General features: G+C 41.4%; 2 protein-coding genes and 1 long non-coding RNA gene across 7 annotated transcripts in view; 1 reads left to right on the top strand and 2 right to left on the bottom strand.

Annotated features, from left to right (window-relative positions):
• Positions 1-23,150, bottom strand: part of Dpp10 (Dipeptidyl peptidase 10) — a 299,169-nt gene that overhangs the window by 158,960 nt on the left and 117,059 nt on the right. The gene's annotated exons all lie outside the window — the stretch shown is intronic.
• Positions 2,994-5,396, bottom strand: LOC143899303 (uncharacterized). The gene has a single exon (XM_077409524.1). The coding sequence runs from the start codon at positions 4,372-4,374 to the stop codon at positions 3,046-3,048; it is 1,329 nt and encodes a 442-aa protein (XP_077265650.1). The 5' UTR covers positions 4,375-5,396; the 3' UTR covers positions 2,994-3,045.
• LOC143899331 (uncharacterized) lies at positions 13,177-18,279 on the top strand. Of its 2 annotated transcripts, XR_013257453.1 has the most exons (4): positions 13,177-16,984; positions 17,060-17,165; positions 17,274-17,553; positions 17,625-18,279. It is a non-coding gene; the product is annotated as an uncharacterized LOC143899331 (long non-coding RNA). The 2 variants fall into 2 exon arrangements; XR_013257452.1 differs by having other exon boundaries at positions 17,274-18,279.

Raw genomic sequence — 23,150 nt, 5'->3', positions numbered from 1 at the left:
GTTTACGCGGAGTAAATTATTGTAAGTTACTACAAAATCCCGTTTACGCAAAGAAAAATCCCGTTTATGCGAAGGAATTATTGTAGGTTTAGTATGGGCTGGCTCTAATACTTTTTCGCCGCAGTGTATAACACCTGTCGCTCGACGTTTGCCGCGCCGCGCCGCGCCCCGCTCGCTGCTCGTCTATCGACCCCTACCGCTCGCCGCGCGCCGGGCACCGTGCCAGTCCAGCCAGCCGCCGAAGCCCGCCTCTATCGCTCCTTGTGCGCTCATTCGCTCAGACGTTTTATTTAATAACTCGTTAACTATTGCGAATTTTACAAAATAGTACGAGACTTTTCTTTTCAGTTTGACCCAATCTACCCCCCCTGTTCGGGTGGTTATTTTTATATCGAACACCTAAAAATGAATGTATGTATGTTTGTTTGTTCGCGAACTTCTCCTACATTAATAGACAGAATTTTTGCCAAAAGTATATAAAATAAGGGTAGAATTTCTCGGAAAATGCTATGAAGTGTATAGTTTTTTATTACCAATTTTCTGGAAATTGGTTCTTTAATTTTTTTAATTTTTCGGAAAATAATTGACCGAATTTCAAAGAAATATATATAAAACAAGAATAGAATTTTCCGGGGAATGCTATAAAGTGTATAATTTTTTGTTACCGATCTTTTTGGGAACCGGTATCCAAAATTTTTCAATTTCTCGGGAAATAATTGATCGAATCTTAAAGAATTGTATTTAAAACAGGGGTAGAATTTCTCGGGGAGTGCCATAAAGTGTATAATTTTTTGTTACCAATTTTTTTGGAAATCGGTTACAAAACTTTTCCAATTTTTCAGGAAATAATTGAGTGAATCTTAAAAAATTGTATATGACGGAATTGAACTTCAGTCGATAAAGAAGTGATATTTTTTAATTTATAGTATTTTTGTGGATTGGTGTGTATGTATGTTTGCTTAACTACTTATTTGTTAATGGACTAAATTTTAAAGTGGTATATAAAATAGATATATTTATTGACTCCCCTCAGGGTTGCAAGGCGTTTTGTAGGGACGTTCCCAACCCTTTACATTCACTTAACCTACCTTAGCCTATCTTACATTTAACCTTACTTACTAATCGTCCTGCCTACCTTTACACACACACACACGCTCGCAAGTTCCCTATCTCTGTGGACTTCCGTTTCCGTTTACAAACTCCTCACTCTTCTTCTTTCTCTCATTCACTCCTCCCCTCCCCTACCTCCCATTCCCCTCCATCAACCCCCTCCCTCCCTTACTCTCTCTAATTTCCTCAGCCATCTCTCCCCCTCCCCTTCTTCCCCCAATACCACCCCCACCGCTTCCTGCCATGATCTCCCTCCCCCACAATCTGCACAATCTTCCCACACATGTTCCCACGTCTCCTTCCCCCCTCCACACACCCTGCACACTCTTCTCTCCTCTGCCATCCAATGTTTCACCCCCCTCATACCACCTCCCAGCCTGTATCTAGCCACCCTCTGCCACCTATTTTCTCCCCAGTTCTTTTTTAAGTACTCCGGTATCCCCTCCCCTTTTATCATGCCATACCACTTGTTAAATTTTGCCTCCCCTATCTCCTTCCACCTCTCTTCTCTTTGCATTCTCTTTTCTCTCTCAAGCACGTCCTCCCCCCTCCACATCCCCTCCTCCCTCAGCTCCTCCACCTCCTCTATCTTCCAGCCCCTGCTCTCCGCCGCTTCTTTTCTCTCCTCCTCCCACCCCCCCTGCTCACCCCTTTTTTCGCCTTCCTCTTTACCTCCTCCCAGCACTCCCTTGCCAGCTCCCCTCCCTTTCCCTCCTATAATTTTTTCTCATACCCCCATGCTCTCATAACCGCCCTTCCTCTTAGTTTCTCCCTTTGCAACTCCTCCCTAATCATATATCCCGGTATACATCTTTCCACTCCCAACACCCACCTTAAATATTTTTCCTGTAATTTCTCTAATTCCCCTCTTTCCCTCCACCCCTATATTTCCACTCCGTAACTTATCACCGTCCATATTAACTTATCAAACAACCATATTCTCCTACCCCAATCCCCACCAAACCTTCTCTTTCCGATCCCCCATACTTGTCCCAGCAACGCCGCCCCTCTCCTCGTCCTCTCTTTTACATGTTCATCCTGCCTCCCATTACATTTTACTACATATCCCAAGTAGCAGAATTTTCTCACGTCCTCTATTATCCTACCCTTCCACCTCCAACTCACCTTTTTCCATCTTCCTCCCTCTTTTCTGCATCTCATTATCTTCGTTTTTTCACTGTTCAATACCAATCCTTTTCTGTCCAAATACCCCTCCAATTTTCCTATCATTCCTTTCATATCTTCCTCATTCTCCGCCAACATCGCTATATTATCTGCATACGCCAGTGTATATATCTTTCTCCCTCCCAGCTTTATTCCACCCCAGCCCCCTCTTTTCAGTTCATCGTCAATGTCCGCCAGCAGCAAGGTGAACAGAATTGGACTTAACAGACACCCTTGTCTGACTCCCCTTCCTGTCCAAAATCTCTCTCCCATCTCCTCCCCCATCCTTACTCTGCATATCGTCTCCCCCAGCAGTTCTTTACACCTCTCCACCAAGCCCTCCCTTACTCCCCTTTTTCTCATGGCTTCCACTAGAATCCTCCTGTCCACCGAGTCAAAAGCTGCTTTTAAGTCCACGAACATCACCACCATCTTCCCTTTCTTTCCATTTACTTGCCTGTTTATCAGGTGATTCAGTACGTAAATGTTGTCCGTGGTCCCAACCCCTCTTCTAAACCCTGTCTGACTCGGTGGCAGCAAGCCCTTCTCTTCAACCTCCTTCCTCAACCTTTCCGCCAGTACGGCAGCATACACTTTGTATGTCGTTTGTGCTAACGTCACCCCTCTGTAGTCCCCCACTCTTTTCCCCTCCCCCTTTTTTCCTATAGGCACTATAATTCCCTCCCTCCAATCTTCCGGCCACCCCTCTCTTTTCCACACTCTATTGCACACTTCCCATAGCCATTCTTTCACTACCTCCCCTCCAAACTTTCAAACCTCATTTGGAATTCCATCACTTCCCAACGCTTTTCTCTCTCTAAGCTTCGTCACTACCTCCCACACCTCTTCTCTCCTTATCTCCTCTTCCTCCTCCTCCTCCTCTCTCCTCTCCCCTCTTCTTGTTCCCATCACCACCCTCCCATTCACTCCTCCCAACAGCTCTTTAAAGTACCCATCCCATTCTTGCATACTAATTCCCTCATTCACCCTCCTTCTCCTCTTTCTCTCCCTGTTTACCACCTTCCATACCTGCCCCTCCGTCCTGACCTCCTTTACTTCCGCTTCCCATTTCTCCACTTCTCTTTTTTTCTTCCTTTCACATAGCTTCTTGTATCGCTGTTTTTCCTCGCTGTAACTGTCCCCCTCTCCTCCTTCCCTTCTCCATTTCCTTAACATGTTGCTAACTCTCTTTTTTCCCTCCCTACATTCCTCATCCCACCAGCCCTTTCCTCCGCTTTTTTTGCCCCTCCCATTCACTTCCCTTAATACCTCCCTTATTCTCCCCTTCAACCCCTGCCACTCTTCCTCCACTCCCCCTCCTCGAGCTTGCCTGTCCCCCATTAACTCTCTAAATTTTTTCCTGCTCTCTTCTGACCAGTCTCCTCTCCCACTTCCGCTCCTTCCCCCCTTCCCCTTATCCATATCTTCCTCCCACCCTTCCACCCACGCCGTCACTGGCTGATGGTCTGAATCGACCTTCTCTTCTACCACCACCCGTTCTACCCTTTCCCTTGTCCTCCTGTCCCCTAACACGTAGTCAATCACCGACTCCCCTCTTCCCCCTGTATACGTCCATTCTCCTTCATCATCACCTCTTATTCCTCCGTTAAAAATCGCCCACCCACGTTCCCCCAGGAATCTACATAGCTTTTTTCCTTCCCCATTTACTTTGCCATCCTTCGATCTCCTCTCTCCTTCCCCCATCTCTTCTTCTCCCTCTTCCACGAACCCTCCTTCCTTTCCGGTCCTTGCGTTAAAATCCCCTCCTATCAGCACTCTCACTCTCCTCTCAATCTCCTCCACCCATTCTTTCAGGTCTTCCAACTTCCGGTCCATATCCTTATTTATATACACTCCCACTACCCTCCACCACTCTTTTCCAAGTTTCACTTTTATCGATACTATCCCTTCCTTATCTTTTTTCGTCTTCTCTCTTTCCATCTTGATCCCTGCCCTCACCCCTACTATCATTCCTCCTATCGCCCTTCCCTTCCGGCTCTTCCTCCCTGCTCTCTGCACTTCCCATACGTAGCCTTTTGGCATTTTTTCTTTTATCCTTTCCCACCCCTTACCGTCCACCCACGTTTCGCATAACACCATTACGTCCCAATCCTCCAGCCTTTTCCAAAACTCTTTATCTTTATTTGTTAGCCCCGCCACATTCCAAAAGGCCACCTTATAAATACTACTTCCCCCCCTCTCCCTCTTTTCTCTCCCTCCTCTCCCTCTTCCTCTCCCACTCTTCCACCCAGTTCCTCTCTCTTATCCTTCTCAATTTCTGCTCCTCTTTCTTCCCCCCTACCCGTTCCCTCTCCCTCCTCTATTCCCCATTCCTTTGCTCTTCCTCTCTTTCACCTTCTTTTCCTTTCCCTTGCCCTTCCTCCCAGCACCTCTCTCTGCCATTCCTAAGCACACCTCTAACCTCATCCCACACCCACCATTCCCCCTCTATCCATACCCTTCCCATCCCTATCCGTACCTTTTTACCCTCTCCTCTTGCCTTCCATGCCACTTGGTTTATCTTCCATTTTATCCTTCTTTCCTCCCATGTCAAGTCTTCGTCTATCCACGTATTTTCGCCTCTCAGTTTCCACTTATTTCTCATTATTTTCGCCTTTTTTTCTTCACTTCCCACTTTCACCACTGCCATACCCCCTTTCTCTCTTTTCCCCGCCTCTATTTTTCTAATCTCCTCTATCTTCACCTCCACGCCTAACTTTTTCATCACCTCCGCCACTCCCCCCTTTATTCCTCCCGCATCTTCCTTCACTCCTTTTATCAGAATGTTTCTTCTCCTTTCTCCCCTCTCCTTTACTTCGTACCTCCTTTCCAGCCTTTCCACCCTCTCCTTCCAATCAGCCTCTCCCCTCCCCTCCTCCCTCGGCCCTCCTCCGCTTTCCTCTCTACCTCTTCCTCCCCCAAGACCTCCTCCTTTTACCTCCATCTGCATTCCCTCCAGCTTTCGTTCCATGTCCTCTATTCTTTTCTGGAGCTCTCCTCTCTCCCTTCTCCACATCTCCTCTCTCTCTTTCAATTCGCTTTTTATCTTCTTTACTTCTTCCATCATTGCCTCCTTTTGCCCCTTCGCCACCTCTCTTATCTCCTCTCTCACTCCTCTTAACCCCTCCCTCATCTCCTCCCTTATTCCTCTCAACAACCCCTTTACATCCATATCCTCCCCCCTGCCCCCCCTGGTGGCGTTCTCACCGTTTTGTTGCTTCTCTTCGAGAAGTCTTTGTCCTCTTCCCCCCCTGCGCCCTCTTCCTTCTCTATTTTATCCCTCTTCCTCTTAAACATCTCGTCTATACTCCCTTTCCTCTTGGAAAGCTCATCTAGATTCCCCGTACTTCCGCGTCTCTCTTTCCCAAACCTATCCGCAAAATGCGCCATTTATCCTCTACTCTACGGCCATACTACTTCTCGGCGTTATCCCGCAACCCCCAGAATTCCCTAGCCTTTCACTCTCGCGCTCTCTATCCTTCCCCCTCTACGCTCGTCTCTCTAACCTCAACCTTCCCAATTCTCCTTCGCCTCCACGGACTCTCCTCCCTTTTTCTCCGCGCTGCCTCCACTCTCACACCTTCCCTTTCCCTCACCGAGCTCACCTCTCACTCGCCACGCTCTCTCACTCGCTCTATCTCTCACACTCGCACTTCGCTTTTCGCTCGCACAAATCGCCAACTCACACCTCTTTTAAAGTGGTATATATGAAATAGGGGTAGAATTTTCCGGAAAGTGCCATCATGTGTATAGTTTTTTGTTACCAATTTTCTAGAAACCGATTTTTCTAATTTTTTTAATTTTTCGGGAAATAATTGCCCGAATCTTAAAGAATTATAAAACAAGGGTAAAATTTTCCGGGGAATGCTTTTACATTAAACTATCGATTTATCGATTTAGTTAAAACCGGTTTGAAATTTTTATTACTTTTTCAAGGTTAGGTTTAATTGCCACGATGTGTATTATTTTTCGATAACAATTTATTTTTTTAAAAATTGGTTCAAAAATTTAACTAATTTTTCAAGGATATAAAAGATTTTTTGTAAATTAATATAAAAGATTTTTTGCAATTGCTTGATATGCAATTGCTTGATAAAGGCTTTTTTTATTAAAAATATTGAAATACAAGTGAAGTCGTTTGAAGAAAAACGACTCCCGGCGTGACCCGGGTAACCAGCTAGTATATTATAAATTTATTGCGTATTTATCACAGGTTTAGAGTATGTTTACGCAATATTAATTCTAAATTTTGTTTTATGGTTTGAAAAAGAATTAAGTTTTGAATACAGGAAAATAATAAAAGCATGTACATGTACACATATTAATTCACCCCTTTTCCTGTTTCTATACTTTTTTTATTTTCGCTTTTTCTCCTTTCAAAGATATCAATAATGTCGTCATCTTTTTTTTGCACATGTCACTATCACATATCGTGTTTTTTACTTATTTCTTTTTATAAAGAAAGTATGAGAACAGAAAAAAACGAGTGAATATGTGTATACGTATGTGTGCTTTTATTATTTTCTTGTATTCAAAGCTTAATTCCTTTTCAAACCGTAAAACAATATTTAGAGTATTATTTACCTATAATTATATTTAATTAATATTGCATAAACACATACTCTAAATGTATGATAATACGCAATAAATTTATAATATATCCCATACAGCACAAAATATTTTTTAAATATTTTTTAGGAAGATATTAAAATAATTTACAAAAATATTTTTAAAATGTTTCTATGTCCGCCAGATCACGTCAAAAAAATATTTTCAAAATTATTTTTAAAAAATTGCAATTATTGCAATTAAATATATTCAATAATATTTGCAAAATCTTTTAAAAGTATTGCTTCAGAAAATAAAATATGTTTAACCCTGTTCAGAATCTAATATTTATTCGAATTGAGGGTAAGGACGGGCAGAGCTACCTAAGGTAAAACAAAGCCATGAGAAGAGAGAAATCAATGGATAGATTTATTTGTTATCGACCTCCCGTAAGCTCGCTATCTATCGGGCAGCGTTTCTGCTGTTGTCGCGCTGCGAGGCATCCGTCTGATGTAACGCATGAGTCGTGTTTTTTTTCTATATTCGTGCGCATCGCTGATGCGCAGGCGTTCCCTAACCTTACCGCGCAAACAACGACGATCACGTCGTCATTCTCTCTTGCGGTCGCTCAACCAGTGAGCATCTCTGATATTGCGTAGATACGCTACTTTTCGATAATCGTAGAATTATAATATCACGGCTTCTGAGGAAGCAGAGCTGTTATATCCAGCTACATCTTTATTGTGGAAAGACAAAACCTTGTATCCTGACTTTCTGACTGCTGAGAAAAGAAAAAGGAACGAAGGAATTCAGTCAGCACGGACGAGGGCAGCCATTAATCCCTTGAGAGATAATTCTGGAAGGATGAGGATTAATCGCGATGTTGCCATACTTGATAAGTATATTTTTTAGGAGAATATTCCAGAGATTCTATTCTGGAACAAGCCTATTGTGGCTAATTGCGAGGTAACCTTATCATTGTGGTAAAACCGTTCTTGGGTTTACATTATATTCAGGCTATACAAAAGCCTAATCATCGGATATTGGTTATTGAGAATATTGTGATATTTTCACGATTGCATCTCGTGGCGCGCATAAAGTAATACAATTGTGGCGCGCATAAAGTAATACAATCGAAAGGCCTAATTCGAGATCTCATTGTCAGTTCCTTTGTAAACTTTCTAGAAGACGAGTAAATATGTCTCAGTTCCTTTGTGAACTCTCGTAAATATAAGACTATTTGTACTTCTTCAATCCGTATAACGCGTAATATGTTCGACGCGTGGCAAACAGTATATCGGAAACGTGAAAACATTGCGTGATTTGAGCTTTATAAATGACATGTTAAAATTGTGCTAAATTGCGTATTCTGAGCGAGATACTTATCTCAATTCCTTTGTGAATTCTCTATAAGATGAGTAAATATAATACGATTGTGTGTTTTCTATCTATATGATACATTGCATGTTCGAAGCTTGATATATACCGTGTTAAAATTATAATACATAACGAATTCTAAGCATGATACATATAACGTGTTCGAAGCGTGACTAAAGTCAACATAAATATTATTTTCGGGTAATCAAAATAACAAATACTGTCTAAATTTCTCTGTTCGAGAAAACTATACTCCTTTTATTCAATTATCAGTAATTATGATTACTTTACTTTCTTTCTTACGTGTCTTTCTGTGTATATTCAGTAATAATATATTCCCATGATTCAATTATTAGTAATTATGATTACTTTCTTTCTTACGTGTGTTTCTGCGTATATTCAGTAATAATTTGCGATTAGAGTTTAGAATTTACTTATAAGTTTATCTCGGTCAATAATGATTGAAGTACGACATACTATTATAACATGATTTTTCTTTTCAGATATTATATACTTAGTAAATGTGTTCAGCTGAAATAGTAATTCAACTCAGTAATCAGACGAATAAAAGAGAGTCACTTTTCCTTTCTAAGAATTCCATTCCAAAAGAGAATATACCTGATAAGACAGAATAAACGAAACTTCAATCATCAATGGCATTATATGTATATAATTATTTGCTGACTTATTTTTATATGATTCATGTTCTTGCATATTTTCATGACTTTATTATATTGTGCTCTTACTTAACTTTATTATAAAGTGATATAAGCATTGTACTTTTATTTTATGAATACCGGTAAGGTTTTTGGCGGTTTTCCTTACCCGTGCAACGAATGTTGGTATTCTATGAGATTCTGCCAAAATAAAATATAATTGATTCATTAAGCAATTAAGGCATCGTTCTTTTCTTTCATTTAAATAAGAGATTTGATACTCAGTTCCTAAACAAACCCAATCAGCAATAATTATTTTACGTTTGAAAAAGATTGTTTAATATTTGAAAAATATAGATAAATCTTTACATCTTACTTTAAAAAATTTTATTTTGTGTATCTATATCATTGTAGCTGGCAAAGATATGTTTCGCGGATGTCATGATTTTGCTTTGCCAGTGACCTGCTTATATTAGCGCTCAACTGAAATTTACTTACGAGTTAGTCTTACCATTATGCGCCGCCTAGCGGTGTCGTTGCAAATAGCACGGAGATGGGCTACCATGCATCTTTCTTAAATAAAAATATTTCATAATATTTCAAAAATATTTGAAAAAAGATTATAAAACCAATAATAAATTTAAAATACTTTTTAAATATTTTTGAACGAGATATTATAAATCAATAAATATATGTAGATTTTAATTAATATTTCAAAAATATATTTCAAATATTTAGAAATTTGTTGGAGATGAGGAGGGCTGAGAAAGATGTTAAGTTGACGGTGACTTTGAAGAGAAGACGCAGAGAGAGGAGCAAGAATCAGGACGGGAAAGAACAGAGGTGAAAGGAAAGGAAAAGAAAGCGGGAAGGCACATGCAGCAGGTATGGTGATGTGGAGGAGCGGTATTTCAGAGGATATGATCGGGTGTGACGGGGGGGAGAGGAGGTGAAGAGGCCGGGTGCTGGTAGATAAGGAGCAAGGATGAGTCAATAAGGTGGAAGATTGAGGTACTACCGGCGGAGAGGACCGGCAAAGGAGCAGGTTGGTAGACCCTGGCGATGGAGGAGATGGCACTGTAGTATTCTAAGGTTGACACTTGTAGTATTCTAAGGTTGGCGCTGTATGATGTAGAGGTTGGCATGAGGAGGTAGAATAAAGATGGCGAGAACAATACAGAAATACTAGCGTGAAATTATTAAATCTTCGATTACGACGTTAAATATAAAGATTACATTGGCGACGAGGTGAACTGGAAGTAATCTCAAAGAAAGAGGAACACGCCGAGGTACAATTAGCACAAGTGGGGAAGAAAACAATTAAAATGAGCTCGACTTCAAGACGTGAATTAGAAAAGTTTTCGGTAAATGAAGAAAGCGCAACTGTGGGAGTACGCTGGAAGAAGTGGATGCGGGCGTTTGAATTATTCATACAAACGCAAGCAGCTCTCACGAGCGAACGTAAGCAGGCATTTTTGTTGCATCTAGCGGGTCCCGAAGTGCAAGATGTGTATTACGCGCTGGATGTGGTAGTGCCGCAAGGTAGAGACATCTATGACGTAACGGAAACAACGCTAGAAGCACATTTTTCACCGCAAATTAATGTACCATATGAGCGGCATAGTTTCCGCTGCTTAGCGCAACAAGCGAATGAAACGATTGATCATTATGTGATACGATTGCAACAGCAAGCAGAAAATTGTGAATTTGGAGATAGAAAGAACGAAATGATTCGGGACCAGATTATAGAAAAATGCAACTCAAACGATTTACGCCGCTAGTTACTGAAAAAAGGAACCGCGCTGACATTCCAGAAAACAGTAGAAATCGCGAGGTTGTGGGAAATGTCACACAGACAAGCTCAAGCCATGACGTTGGAAGAAAATAAAACAGAGAAGGTGAACCAGGTAAAAGGACGCAGCAAGAATTACGGAAGACGCACAAATAAAAACAGGGTAGGTGAAACAGACGCTAGATGTTTTCGATGTAACTATACCGGGCATTTTGCTAAAAATAAAAGCTGCCCAGCCCGCACGAGTACTTGCGAAAGATGCGGGAAGGAAGGACATTTCAAAATTGTGTGTAAAACAAAGATGGAAAAGGTGGTTAAGAAAGAGCGGAAAACTGATCGGAAAAAAGTTTGACAAGTGGAAGAGAGTAGTACGAGCAGTGAGGAAAATTCATCGGACGATCACTACGCATTCAGCATCCGGGAGAGGGACTAGATTTTTGGTATTGGAGAAAACAGAAAAATTGACGTGTTGCTTATCCAAATACAGAAAAAAGGCCATGCGCAATTTGTTACGCAAGCAGGACCTTGAGTGACGTAGAAAGGAGGTATTCGCAAACTGAAAAGGAAGCGATAGCTCTGGTTTGGGCATGTGAACATTGGTACTTGTACGGGAAGGATTTTGAACTATATACGGATCACAAACCGCTTGAAACAATATTTAGCCCAAGATCGAAGCCATGTGCGAAAATTGAAAGCTGTATAAATTTAATATAAATTTCGAGTGGTGTACAAAAGTGGGAAATCGAACATCGCCGACTCACTGTCTCGAAGGAAGCAACAGAAGAGGACATAGAGCTGCAAGAACTTTGGAAATGCATCGAGACGGCTGTTTGGACACCTGAAATGAAGAAATACGAGCTGATAAAGGAGGAGTTTAGTAACATTAATGGGGTTATTGTGAGGGAAACCCGGATCGTCATACCAAAAGTGTTACAGCAAAGGATGCTGGAGTTAGCACATGAAGGACACTTGGGCATCGTCGGCACGAAACAACGATTACGATCGAAAGTCTGGTGAAAAACGATGAATAAAGATGCCGAACGGTGGGTGAAAACGTGTCACGGTTGCCAGATCACTGCGCTACCAGAGCCTCCGGAGCTTATGACGAGGAGCGACTTGCCAAAGAAACCGTGGGAACAAGTTTCAATAGATTATTTAGGTCCGCTGCCGTCAAGGCACTATTTGCTAGTGATCGTAGACTATTACAGTCGCTATTACGAAGTGGAGATCACACAGACCATGGGCGCAGAGGATCTCATGTTTCGACTGCAGGTAATTTTTGCTCGTTTTGGGATCCCCAAGGTTTTGATTAGTGACAATGGCGGGTCGTTCCGGGATAAGAACTTTTAAGAGGTTCCTTCGTGAATATGGAATACACCATCGGTTCACGACACCACTTTGGCCACAGGCGAACGGTGAAGTGGAACGCCAAAACAGATCCATTCTGAAGAGACTTTGCATCGCGCAAGCGGAAGGGCTGACTTGGAAGAACGAGTTGTATAAGTATTTATTGGCATATCGAGAAACACCGCATGCGATTACGGGGGTAGCACCAGCTCAGCTCATGTTCGGGCGTAATAATATTCGACCGAAATTACCTGAATTGCTTGCGTTTCTTCGAACGTGTCGAGTCCGTTATTTTTTTCTTGACGGATTGATCGTTGCGGCGCGTGTTCTGGAGACCAACCGAGCGAAAGTCGGATCACCAGGGAGAGCTCACCGCCAGGAAAGGGAGAGCTGCGGCAGCTAGCGTCCGATAGGGAGGATCGAGGCAAGGAGTCCAGCGGGCGGGGCTCTTAAGAGATTCTCATTGGGACGCCATATTTGAAGACAGAGATTAGTCAAAAAAGTACAAGGGCCTCTGCTAGAGTTTAAATTCGTCTTGAGATCTGAAAATTACTTTCATTTTTATGGCTCTGACTTGAAAATTCTAGCCCAAGAACCGATCTTATAGACATTAATGCAGAGGCCGCCCCCTCTCTTTTCATTTTTTTTCTTTTTTTTTTCATAATCGGTATTACGTTTCAGTAAACATTCGGACTCAAATTTTCAATCAGTAATCCAGACATCTTAATTCCGTCCTGGAAGATCTGGTTTTTTATTTTAGTTCATTTATTTTCTATTCTATCTTTTCAGGACAGATTACTGATTTGGTTTGCTTTTATTTCAACTAATGTAAAAACTTTTTAGTTACTCTCAATTTCTTTCACGTCAACATATTTTTTTTTGTAAAGATAACTACACATAATAAAGACAAAATTGAAGATTTGTCTTTTTGTTGCTCACCTAATATCTAAGAATTTTATTAGACAAACCTGCCGTGTTTGCCATTACTTTTTAAACATAATTAAATTAAATACAAAAATTAAATAATTAAAAATAAATATTAAAAACAAAAAATAAAAAAGTTTTTATATACCTATAGGCACCTATATACAGGCATTATATTAATTATAATTGTGTGTATTCAGCAGAAAGCTGCTTTGCAACTGCAGTTGTAAAATTCGTGAATTTGATTGGTGTATTACTCTTAGTTTCGACCAAAATTAAAAGCGTATACCAATCACATTCACAAATTTTACAACAATTGCAAAGTAGTTTTCTCTGTTGAACACAGCTTTTTATTACTTGCGTTATATGTATGAGCCGCCATTTGCTGCGCGTGCGCAAACAACCCGGCAACCGAGCAATGACTTGAATATTTCATTGAGCACCGACGGCGCCAAACAGCAGTGCTGCAATTAAATATAAGTTTGTGATCGGAACTTCGGAAGGCAGGTTATAGGCTAAAATAAGATAGAGAATAACGTAAGTCGCGAAAGGCTATATATTTTATGCTAGGTCTACAATGCGAGTCGTAAAGTCGTGAGTCGTAAGAATTGACCAATCACAGTCGATTATTCTCCTCAAATTCGATTGTGATTAATCAATTTTTACGACTCACGACTTTACGACTCGCATTGTAGACCTAGCATTAGTCCGTATCTACAATAGATGTAGTAAGCCTCAAGCCGTAAGAAATTGACCAATTACAGGCGAATGTGAGGAGAATAATCGACTGTGATTGGTCAATTTCTTACAGTTTGAGGCTTACTACAGCTTACTACAGCTGTTATAGATACGGACTTACAGTCTTTTACGTCTTAAGTTTTTCTATGTATGCTTTACTTTATGTTCACGCTATGACAGACGTCTCGTTCTTTGTCAATAGCCGATCGCATTAGTCTTGCGGCAACCCAATGCAAAATATTAATCATGTAATATTTTATTGCGGATTGTACTGTAGTAAAGCCTCTTATTTAGTCAAATACATTGAGGAAACCTTTCCTCAATCTCCAAGAGATATTTTCCCATTTTTAAATAATCCCCCTCATCAATTCATCCGTCTTCTTCTCGCAACTTGCAAGTCTATGGATCTCCCCCTTTAGAAAAAACCGAAGAGTTTAATCAGAGGGTTATGTTAATCGGAGACGGTGAATCGGCCTATATCTGAAGTGAGGAAATAATAATCAATATCGAGTCGAAATCGATTTATTCTGAGTCGAAAAGTCATCAAAAGTTGTGCCATAAATTAATCAAAATCGATGAATATTTCAATTACTTTTTGATATACATTTTTGACGTCAATTTGACGTCGATTCGATGGGTCATTTCTCGCCGGAGAGGTGGAGAGTAGAGGAAGGAGGAGGTAGAGAGATTGAAAAGAAAGGTGGATAGGCTGGAACAGAGCGGGGGCAAAAGAAAGAGAAATGATAGTGAAGAAAGTAAAGGTAAGACTGATGGTAAGAGGAAGTGGTGGACGGAGGAGCTTGAGAGGAGCGACAACGAGAAAAGAAGGAAGAATGTGATAATAAGGATTGAGAAGGAGAGATGGGAAGGATAGGAATCAAATTGAGAGAAGGTGAAGGAATTGTTTGCGGATGGATTAAAGGTGAAAGTGGAGGTAAAAGAGGTAAGTGTGATAGGACAGCGAGGGGACTGGATGACGATCTTAGTAAAGATGGGGAGTGAGGAGGAATGTGGAAGGTTTTGGAGGCAAGGAGAAAGGAAGGGAGTAGATTATGGGTGAAAATGGACGAGGATAAATCGGTGGAGACGAGGGTAAGAGAAAGAGAGGAGAAAGAAAGAAGAAAAGAAAGGAGAGAAAAGGAAAGCAGGAGTGGCAAGAGGACTGAGAAGGACGAGATTACGAAAAGGATGGAGGAGAGTCTGTTGTTGGAGTCGGGCGAGAATGAAGATGATAGGAAGAAAAAGTAAGGACAGTGAAAGAAGGAAGGATGGCGCCGAACGCAAGGAGGGAAAGAGCCGGGCGAAAGCGAAGAAGCGCCGGATGAAAGAGGAGGGGAAGGGAAATGATTGAATGTATAATGTAATGTAATAGGTTTGCGTGTAAAGATTTTTGGGAACGTTTTTACTTGAAAAAACGTTCCCAATCCCGGAAGGGGAGAGAAATAAAGATGATTAATTGATTGATATATTTTAAATATTTAAGAAAATATTAACCAAATATATTTCCTTTGACAACAAATTGGCAATCAATACATATAGTTACACGACGTTTCGACCCAGGCTTTGGGTCCTTATCAAGTAATCTAAAAAAAATATATAGCATGAGGTTAATAACATTGTCAATATTTAATAAAACACGAGTAACATAAATTAATTTTTATTTAGTCCGTGTAAAATCAAAAGGGCGGAACAAAATTCGAAATACCTGATGAGGGATAGAGAACCATCGCCGACACATTCTCAGTCTAGTGCTCATAAAATTTTGACCGAAACACCATATGCGCAACGCTAGAGATTTATAAAGAATAAGTATGATGTCTCAGTAAAAACGTAAAAAGTAAAAAAAGAGCGGTTTTTTACACAGAGAATGTCCAACGACGGCACCATTCCATATCGCATAACGCACTTGCGAAAATTGCGTGAAAGTATCGAACTTGGAATATCGTCTCTACGTAGCCACACGACATGTTCGTACAATGGAAGTCAAGTACAGACTGACGAGTATCGTATATGTTTCAAATTAGAGAAAATAAACGAAGGTTGTCAGAGAACACGACCGCGGAATACAAACTCTTATATGCTCGAGATAACGTTATCGTAAATGGGATTTAAGTTCTCAGTGTCATTTTGGAGATTAATGGTATCTAGCTATTTTTTTATCAGAAGCATTTCCGCGATTTCTCTTTTATTGTATTTTTTTCCATGTGTAATATCTCAATCTCGAACCATTTAAAATCATGGCCATGGGAAACCCGGTGTTTGCTGACAACGGAATGCTTGCAATCGTCTTTCTTTATGTCGTTAACGCGCGTCTGTAGGTAACGTTTTGTTTGTCCAATGTAAGATGCACTACAGTCATTACTAATAAATAAAGTCATTACTATTAATTTGGTAAACTAGTTCGGTAAACATTTTGTGCTGTATGAGATATTGCAACATTAAAAATACGTTTGTAAATATAAATATGTATTTTTGCTTACTCATAGTATAGAGGAAGCTTTGTTTTTATAAACTTCGTATAAGGACTTTTGATGGCATATAAAACTAGATCTAATCAACCAAATGTTAATGTTAATGAATTATATATGAAATAAGGGTAGAAAAGACCGAAAAAAATGTTTTTTTAGTTTTTGATGTTAATGTGTTCCTTGTTCCTTATGTTCTAAAACGTCGAAAAATCGCTATTTTAAAAAATGTCGGTATGTGTGTATGGACACAGTATATATGATTTCTTGTTGTCTAAAATGGAGTGCGCATGCGCGAAATAAGTAAGCGCCCACTAACACTATCTGAATGTCGTTGTCTGAACTTCTTTCTCAATTACTCTTCTTTTCTCCGTTCTGCTCTGCTCCTTCTCAGATTTTAAATGGTCAGTTCAGTAAATGCCTATCTGTATTGGAACAGAAATTTGGAGAGAATTAGCTCAATTACCCACTGAATGCTATTGAGAGCTGTTAGACGTGTTTGAAGAACTCTGAATAACTACGTTTGTAATGAAAGTGAAAAGAGTTTAGTAGTATAAAGTGGTTACAAACCTCAGAAGGTAAGATAATTATTCATAATCATTGTACTTAAAATCTGTCATGTTTAAATTAAGAATATCGTTTATCTATTTATCTTGTGAAACTAACTTTGTGATACTCTAACATCTAGAAAAAATTGCTGCTTGATTCTACGTTGTCTACGAACGGTTACATTTCTGAAATACTTATTAAAATGCAAATTTCTGGCTGAAACAAACGTCAGATAATTCAGATATCGACTTCACAAAAGATAGTGGTGTCGATTTTGAAATGTCCAGCATGCATTCCACAATACAATACAATTTGTAAGTTATCATATAACAGCGTTTTATGATTTAATTCAGAATTTATATTAAAAGTAATGATTTTTTTTCTTGTAGGGAAGGCTCATGGTTGAAACTATAATACTTCCACCGTTTGAATTTTTAGTAAATTGCGGAAAGATAACATATTCTCTCAGCAACATATTTATATAAAAAGATACAAGTACGTATTATACCATCTTACTTACAAAAAATTAATACGTCATTTAATATTAATGTGGCATATTATCAAATATTTTATTTTAATTAATATTGTTGCGGAATTTTATAGATATCTCGTTTCGATATAACAATAACAGCTAGTGCTCGGCGATGCACAAAATCTAAACGCAATACCGAGCGAGAAGGATTTCAAAATTTATATGATAGAAACAAAGCATGGAGATCCACATCCAGACACGGGTATTCCACCTTCTTTTGCAACAATAAAATCTGAAATGATTCTAGACAAAAACCGCCAGTTTTTCATTGAAATGGGACGACCGACGAATTTCATACATTTACATTTCTCTTTATCCCGGCTCAATCAACTTTATAACATACGGAATAAGGTAACTCAACAAAGAATGTATAACATATTCGTATATATTTTCAACAGTTCTAAATTATATCAATGTTCTAGGTATTATCGTGTTTTATTGATGACGACGTGCAAGTACCTACAGAGAAGAATGAAACTACTGATATGGATTCGCAAAATATAGCAGTGCCGATAAAATCGAGGAAATTCAATGTACCTGATTTACATTTAAATACAAGACAGGTTGTATTATCCTTGAAGACTGACACCGGAGCAGAAATTATTACCAGTTTAGCATTGTTAAACAGAAACCTATATCGACACTAGCTTCTAAGACTAGACAGAATATATTCAAATCTCTCCATAGATTCTTTCATTGTATCTGCTATCTTAAATAAGAATATCAAAGTGCTTTTAAATCCATGGTGTTGCAATTTCGTATGTGGATTTTTGTATGTGGACTTTTGCTTACTCGGATCAGAACGGCTCTTAGGAGAAATTTTATAAATTTATAAACGCAATGCTCAATCCGGCGTATGGGAATCATCGAGATAATATAATACATATGTCCATTATTCTATCCAGACACATTTTATATAAGCCAATTACTGCCAATTGATTGATGCATATCTACCGAAGTACATATAGACTCTCATTCGATGAAGCATTAACGGAACGCGCGGAAGCGCGTCCAAATTTCGAAATACAACGATTGTCGCTGCTTTTGCGAAGTAACAATATGGTTGTAAAATTTCGAGTCGTTACTCGACCACTCTTTTGGGACACTTTTATATTTTTATAATGTATCATATTATGTCAATAACAACTGTCTTTTAATAATACTCAATATAAAATTACATGATCTTATACACTTTTTAAGCAGAAATCGGTAATCCCTTCACCGATCCTCGCCAAATTAAATAACAATCTTCCTTTAATGATACTCTATCGATCAAATAACTTAGGGTAGATTGAGGCGAATTGGATTAATATCCGCGTCGTACTCGGAGGGTGAATAGAAGGGTCCCGCAAAGCTCGGTGCTGGGCCCCCTTCTCTGGAACCTTGCTTTCGATGCTGTCTTGCGGACTATTATCTACGAAAATTGTCATCTTATTTGTTACGCCGATGACACGTTATTGGTTGTTGTCGGTGACACTTATGACGAGGTATGCGAGATGATCCTAGACTGTTTGGATCGCATTTTTTTGAACGTCCGCTCGTTAGACCTGAAAATCTCTTGGCCTAAATCAGAGGCCATTTTCTTTGGCCGCTGTCCGCGGGACGCCCATATCAAAGTTGAGAGTTTTAGAGTCAGACTTAAGAGTAGTATGAAATACCTTGGCGTGTATATAGACAAACGTTGTAATTTTTGCGTCCACTTTAATTACGTAGCTTGTAAGGTGACTAGAGAAAGTGGTGCTTTTTACGGGATTCTCCCAAACTTGCGTGGCCCCATCGAGGCCAAGAGAAGATTATATTACTCTGTTATTACCTCTATTGTACTATACGCGGCTCCGATATGGAGTGAGGAGTTAATGGCCTCCGGAAACCAACAGAGGGTGCTCTGTCGTGCGATGCATCTCACCGCGTTGCGCACGGTGATGGCGTATCGCACAGTATCGTACGAGGCTGCCACGCTGCTTGCTCGAGTTCCACCCATTCACTTATATGCAGCCTACCTTCGCCGCGTGTATCTGCGACTCAGAGCCTTGAAGGATTCCGGGGAATACTACACTAATGCCTTCTCTGAATTTCGGGACGAGGAGTGGCTAGTTCTGAGGGGACAGTGGGCCACTCATATCCGCAACGACCTACTACCTGGAAAACGTACGAGAGAAGCCATCATTCCTAATTTTGACAACTGGATTAACCGGCGAACGGGATTCTTAACATTCCGTACAACCCAGCTCTTAACTTGGTTCATACCTTTTTAGAATAAAAAAGGAGGAGACCCCTGTCTGCCGCTACTGCAACCTGGCGGTGGACACGGCGGAACATACGTTAATTGAGTGCAATTTCTGGGGTGCTGAGCGCGAAGAATTAATTGCAGCCGTAGGACCGGATCTCTCACTGGCCACTTTTATTGCCGTCATCTGCGACTCTCGTGAGGCGTGGAACGCCTTCTCTACGTTCGCGGAACGCATGCTCCGAAGAAAAGAGGAAGATGAGTGAAGGCGACAACAGAAAGCGCTGGATGGACTTGCTTGACCGCATGTGGTTGGGGATCCTGCGTTGTTGTTTACTCTGCGTTACCGATATACTGCGTTACTCTTTGCGTCTATCCTTGCGTTCGAATTTTGCGGATTTTGTCTCTCCCGCTCCCTCCCCACCTCTTGTGGATGGGCCGTGGATGGGGTGGGGAGAGACGCGTACTTTGGGGCTCCGTTCGCTGCCTGGCCCATAACTCCTGCGTTGTTTTTACTTTTCGTTACCGATATACTGCGTTACTCTTTGCGTCTATCCCTGCGTTGGGATTTTGCGGACTTTGTCTTTCCCGCCCCCTCCCCCCTCTTGTAAAAGGGCCGTGGATGAGGTGGGGAGAGGTGCGTACTTTGGGGCCTTGCTCGTTGCTTGGCCCATAGTCATTGCTTCTGCGGATTTGTCTCTGGCATGGCCTGAATGGGTGTCGGACACCGGCCGGTTGCGGGCTTTCCTCCCCCTGGGGTCCGGCGCATCGCCTGGTGCGCCCGGATTCCGGAGAGGCTGGTTGGCCCGGGGCGATCAGCGTTTGTCGCCCTTTCTCTGTGCCTCGTCGGCTGCTGCCGCAGAGGCTTGAGTTCTTTCGGGAGTCTCCGCTGTTGGGTCGCGGGGCCCTCTTGGGGCTGGTCGGCCGTGGCTTGCCGCTTGCTACTGTTTGGGCTTCGGCCCCACTGCTTTGCAGTGGTTGTCGGTAGCCATTTGTGGCGGCGGTCCGCGGTCGGCTGTCCTCTGGGGGGGTTTCCGTCTCCCGCAGCGGGGATCTCCCTTTTTTTGTTTTTTTGTGCCCTTCCCTGGGCCCCGGGTTTTCTTCCCTGCCAAATTTTGGCCTATTTTTGCGGACTCGAGAAATCGAGTTTGCTTTTTGTGTTTTAGGGTAGGGTGTGTCTCTTATCCTTAGACGAGTAGGTGGATTCGCACTCGTGTTCTTTTCTTTGTAGAACCTCTCTCCGGATAGAGGGGGTTCTTGTTTGTTTTTGTTCGTTGTTGTGAGGCGGAAGTCGCCGTGTCGTTATTTTGACACATAGCTGCCAGCGCTTCTTCCGAATATTGCCAAATCCACCTGAGCTGGCATTCCGGGTGTTGCAAGTGACATCCCGGTCACTCACCCGGAAGCAAAAACGCTGACAGCTAAGTCAGCATCGCGGAAGCAAATACGCGAGTGATAAAAGCCCGCCCTTCCGAGAAGCGGCGGGCAGTCTAGAACGTAAGGCTAATCGCGCATGACCAACGAAAACTATCCTATTGAGAACGCCCGCGAATCAGGGCAACGAAATCAACGAAACTAGTGTATCAAGAATAAAAGGTCTTTTATTAAAATAATCGTCAAGTAGAAAACTCTGGCAACATTATTCCTCCTTCCTCCCGGCGGATCCAAAAGAACTCCGTGCCGATCCCTCGAATCAAAGGTACGGCACAACATCGTGCATGTCCCGTGAGGATTGTGCGCGTAAAGTTATGGGGTGCGGACTTTCCCGGGTGAACCATCCTCGTAGCCGATGAAGGAATCCCCGCGATGCGGTTGTATCGCACCTGTCATCGCGTGGGATTTCCCGAGACGGTGGAATGATGGCGCATTTCCATCATCCGATTAGGGATGGCTTGCCCCGGGTATCGAAACACCCCTATGTCTGACCTTCCGTGTGTTTCTTGTGTAATTGTTACGTGTATCTGGGCGCTTCGGCGCACGGACCGTCTCGTCACGTGATGTAATACTTTGTGTATCCCGCGTGTCGTGACTGTGGTCCTTTGTTTTGTGTTTCAGGGAGAGTGTTTTTAGTGGGTGCAAGCCCCACACAACCCGGCGGCCGGGGCCGGGCGTGCGCAAGGCATTTTCAGAGATGCGCCTACAGACGAGCTAGGACTCCTAAGAACAAAAAGTTTGATTTGAAACAAACAAGACACGGTTGATTTCCGTCATCCTGTTGTGCTGGATTCCCGTCATCCCATTGTTACTAAATTAATCGAATATACACACCAAAGATTAAATCACGCACAAACAGAAATCACAATGAATCGCTTACGAGAACAATATTAGATTATAGGAAGCAGACAAGCCGTCAAGTCAGTAATACAAAGGTGCATACTTGCAGAAGACATAACACTAAGAAGATTAAAACTCCACCAGCCGCGTTACCAGAGAACAAAAACGGAGCCAGGGAACCAAGTAAGGGAAACAGCCGTTTTTGAAATCACGTAAATGGACTATGCAAACCCTCTATTTTTGAAAGATGGTACTAAAACTTGGATCTGTCTATTCACTTGTGCTGTCTACAGAGCGATACATTTGGAATTGGTGACTTCGTTATCCAGTGACTTATTTATGGAAGCCTTCCGAAGGTTCATCGCAAGAAGAGGCAGACCTTCTACGGTGTACACAGACAACGGAACCAATTTCACTGGAACTAATTGATGCTTCCAAGAGATCAATTGGAGAAAAGTCGAAGAATACGGTACTGTAAAGAGAATCCAATGGATTTTTAATCCGAATTCTGGAGCTTGGTGGGAAAGATGGTGGGAGCGATTAGTTCGTTCTATAAAGGAGTTTCTACGAAAAGTCCTAAAACAAGCTTCCTTAAACTATGAAGACCATTCTTTGTGATTGCGAGGCCATCATTAACTCATGGCTAATCACTTATATATAGCGGAAGATCCTCATCAATTAATCTCATTATTACCAGCATTATTTTTGCAAAACATACGAAGCAGTGGAGTTCCTGATATGGACATTGTGGCATCTACAGAGAAGCTCAATAGAAGAATGAGATATCGTCAGAAACTACGTGATCACTTACGAAGCAGATTCAGAATCGAATACCTAGGACAACTATCCCGAAGAAACCTTGAACAAAAGCCGAATTTTTAGACCAATGTCAAAGTAGGAAATATCGTATTAATTAGCAGTGATCAACAAAAACCGAATGCGAAATGTTCCAACACCCGAAGACACATCTGCCAGGAAATGCTGACCTCGATGCTGACACAAGTAAAGTACCAGACACGGATGCAAACAAGGAACAGCCAGAAAAACGAACAAGAAGCGGACGCAAAGTAATTACCCCCGCAAAATTACGGCAATAATCGAATTTATGTTATTTTATTTTGTTGAGTTGAGTTATTTGTAATCACCTCAAAGAGGGATGATGTAGAAAAGAGAACTCATCTTTTAAGTTTTGCGCCTTTACAGTCGGAAGTAATGCAGTGGCGCCAGGCGTGCGCCGCATTATCTTTTATATTCTTTAACAACGGTGAGTGAGTCGCGCAGTCGCGCTAGAGCTACAAGTACCGTTCTGTAATAAAAAGTTTTGTAACAGATACAGAGAGTAATTCCGTAGATACCCAAATCTCCTGGATTTATAAAGAACACACATTGTATATGGGACCTACAGTTTAACGCCAATTCCGAATGGCTATATTTTTTAGAAAAGTTT

This window comes from Temnothorax americanus, unplaced genomic scaffold, assembly GCF_048541705.1.
Source record: "Temnothorax americanus isolate GAGA-0224 unplaced genomic scaffold, ASM4854170v1 Scaffold26, whole genome shotgun sequence".
NCBI lineage: Eukaryota > Metazoa > Arthropoda > Insecta > Hymenoptera > Formicidae > Temnothorax > Temnothorax americanus.
The sequence above is the reverse complement of the archived record's forward strand: the minus strand, read 5'-3'. Positions and strand labels throughout refer to the sequence as shown.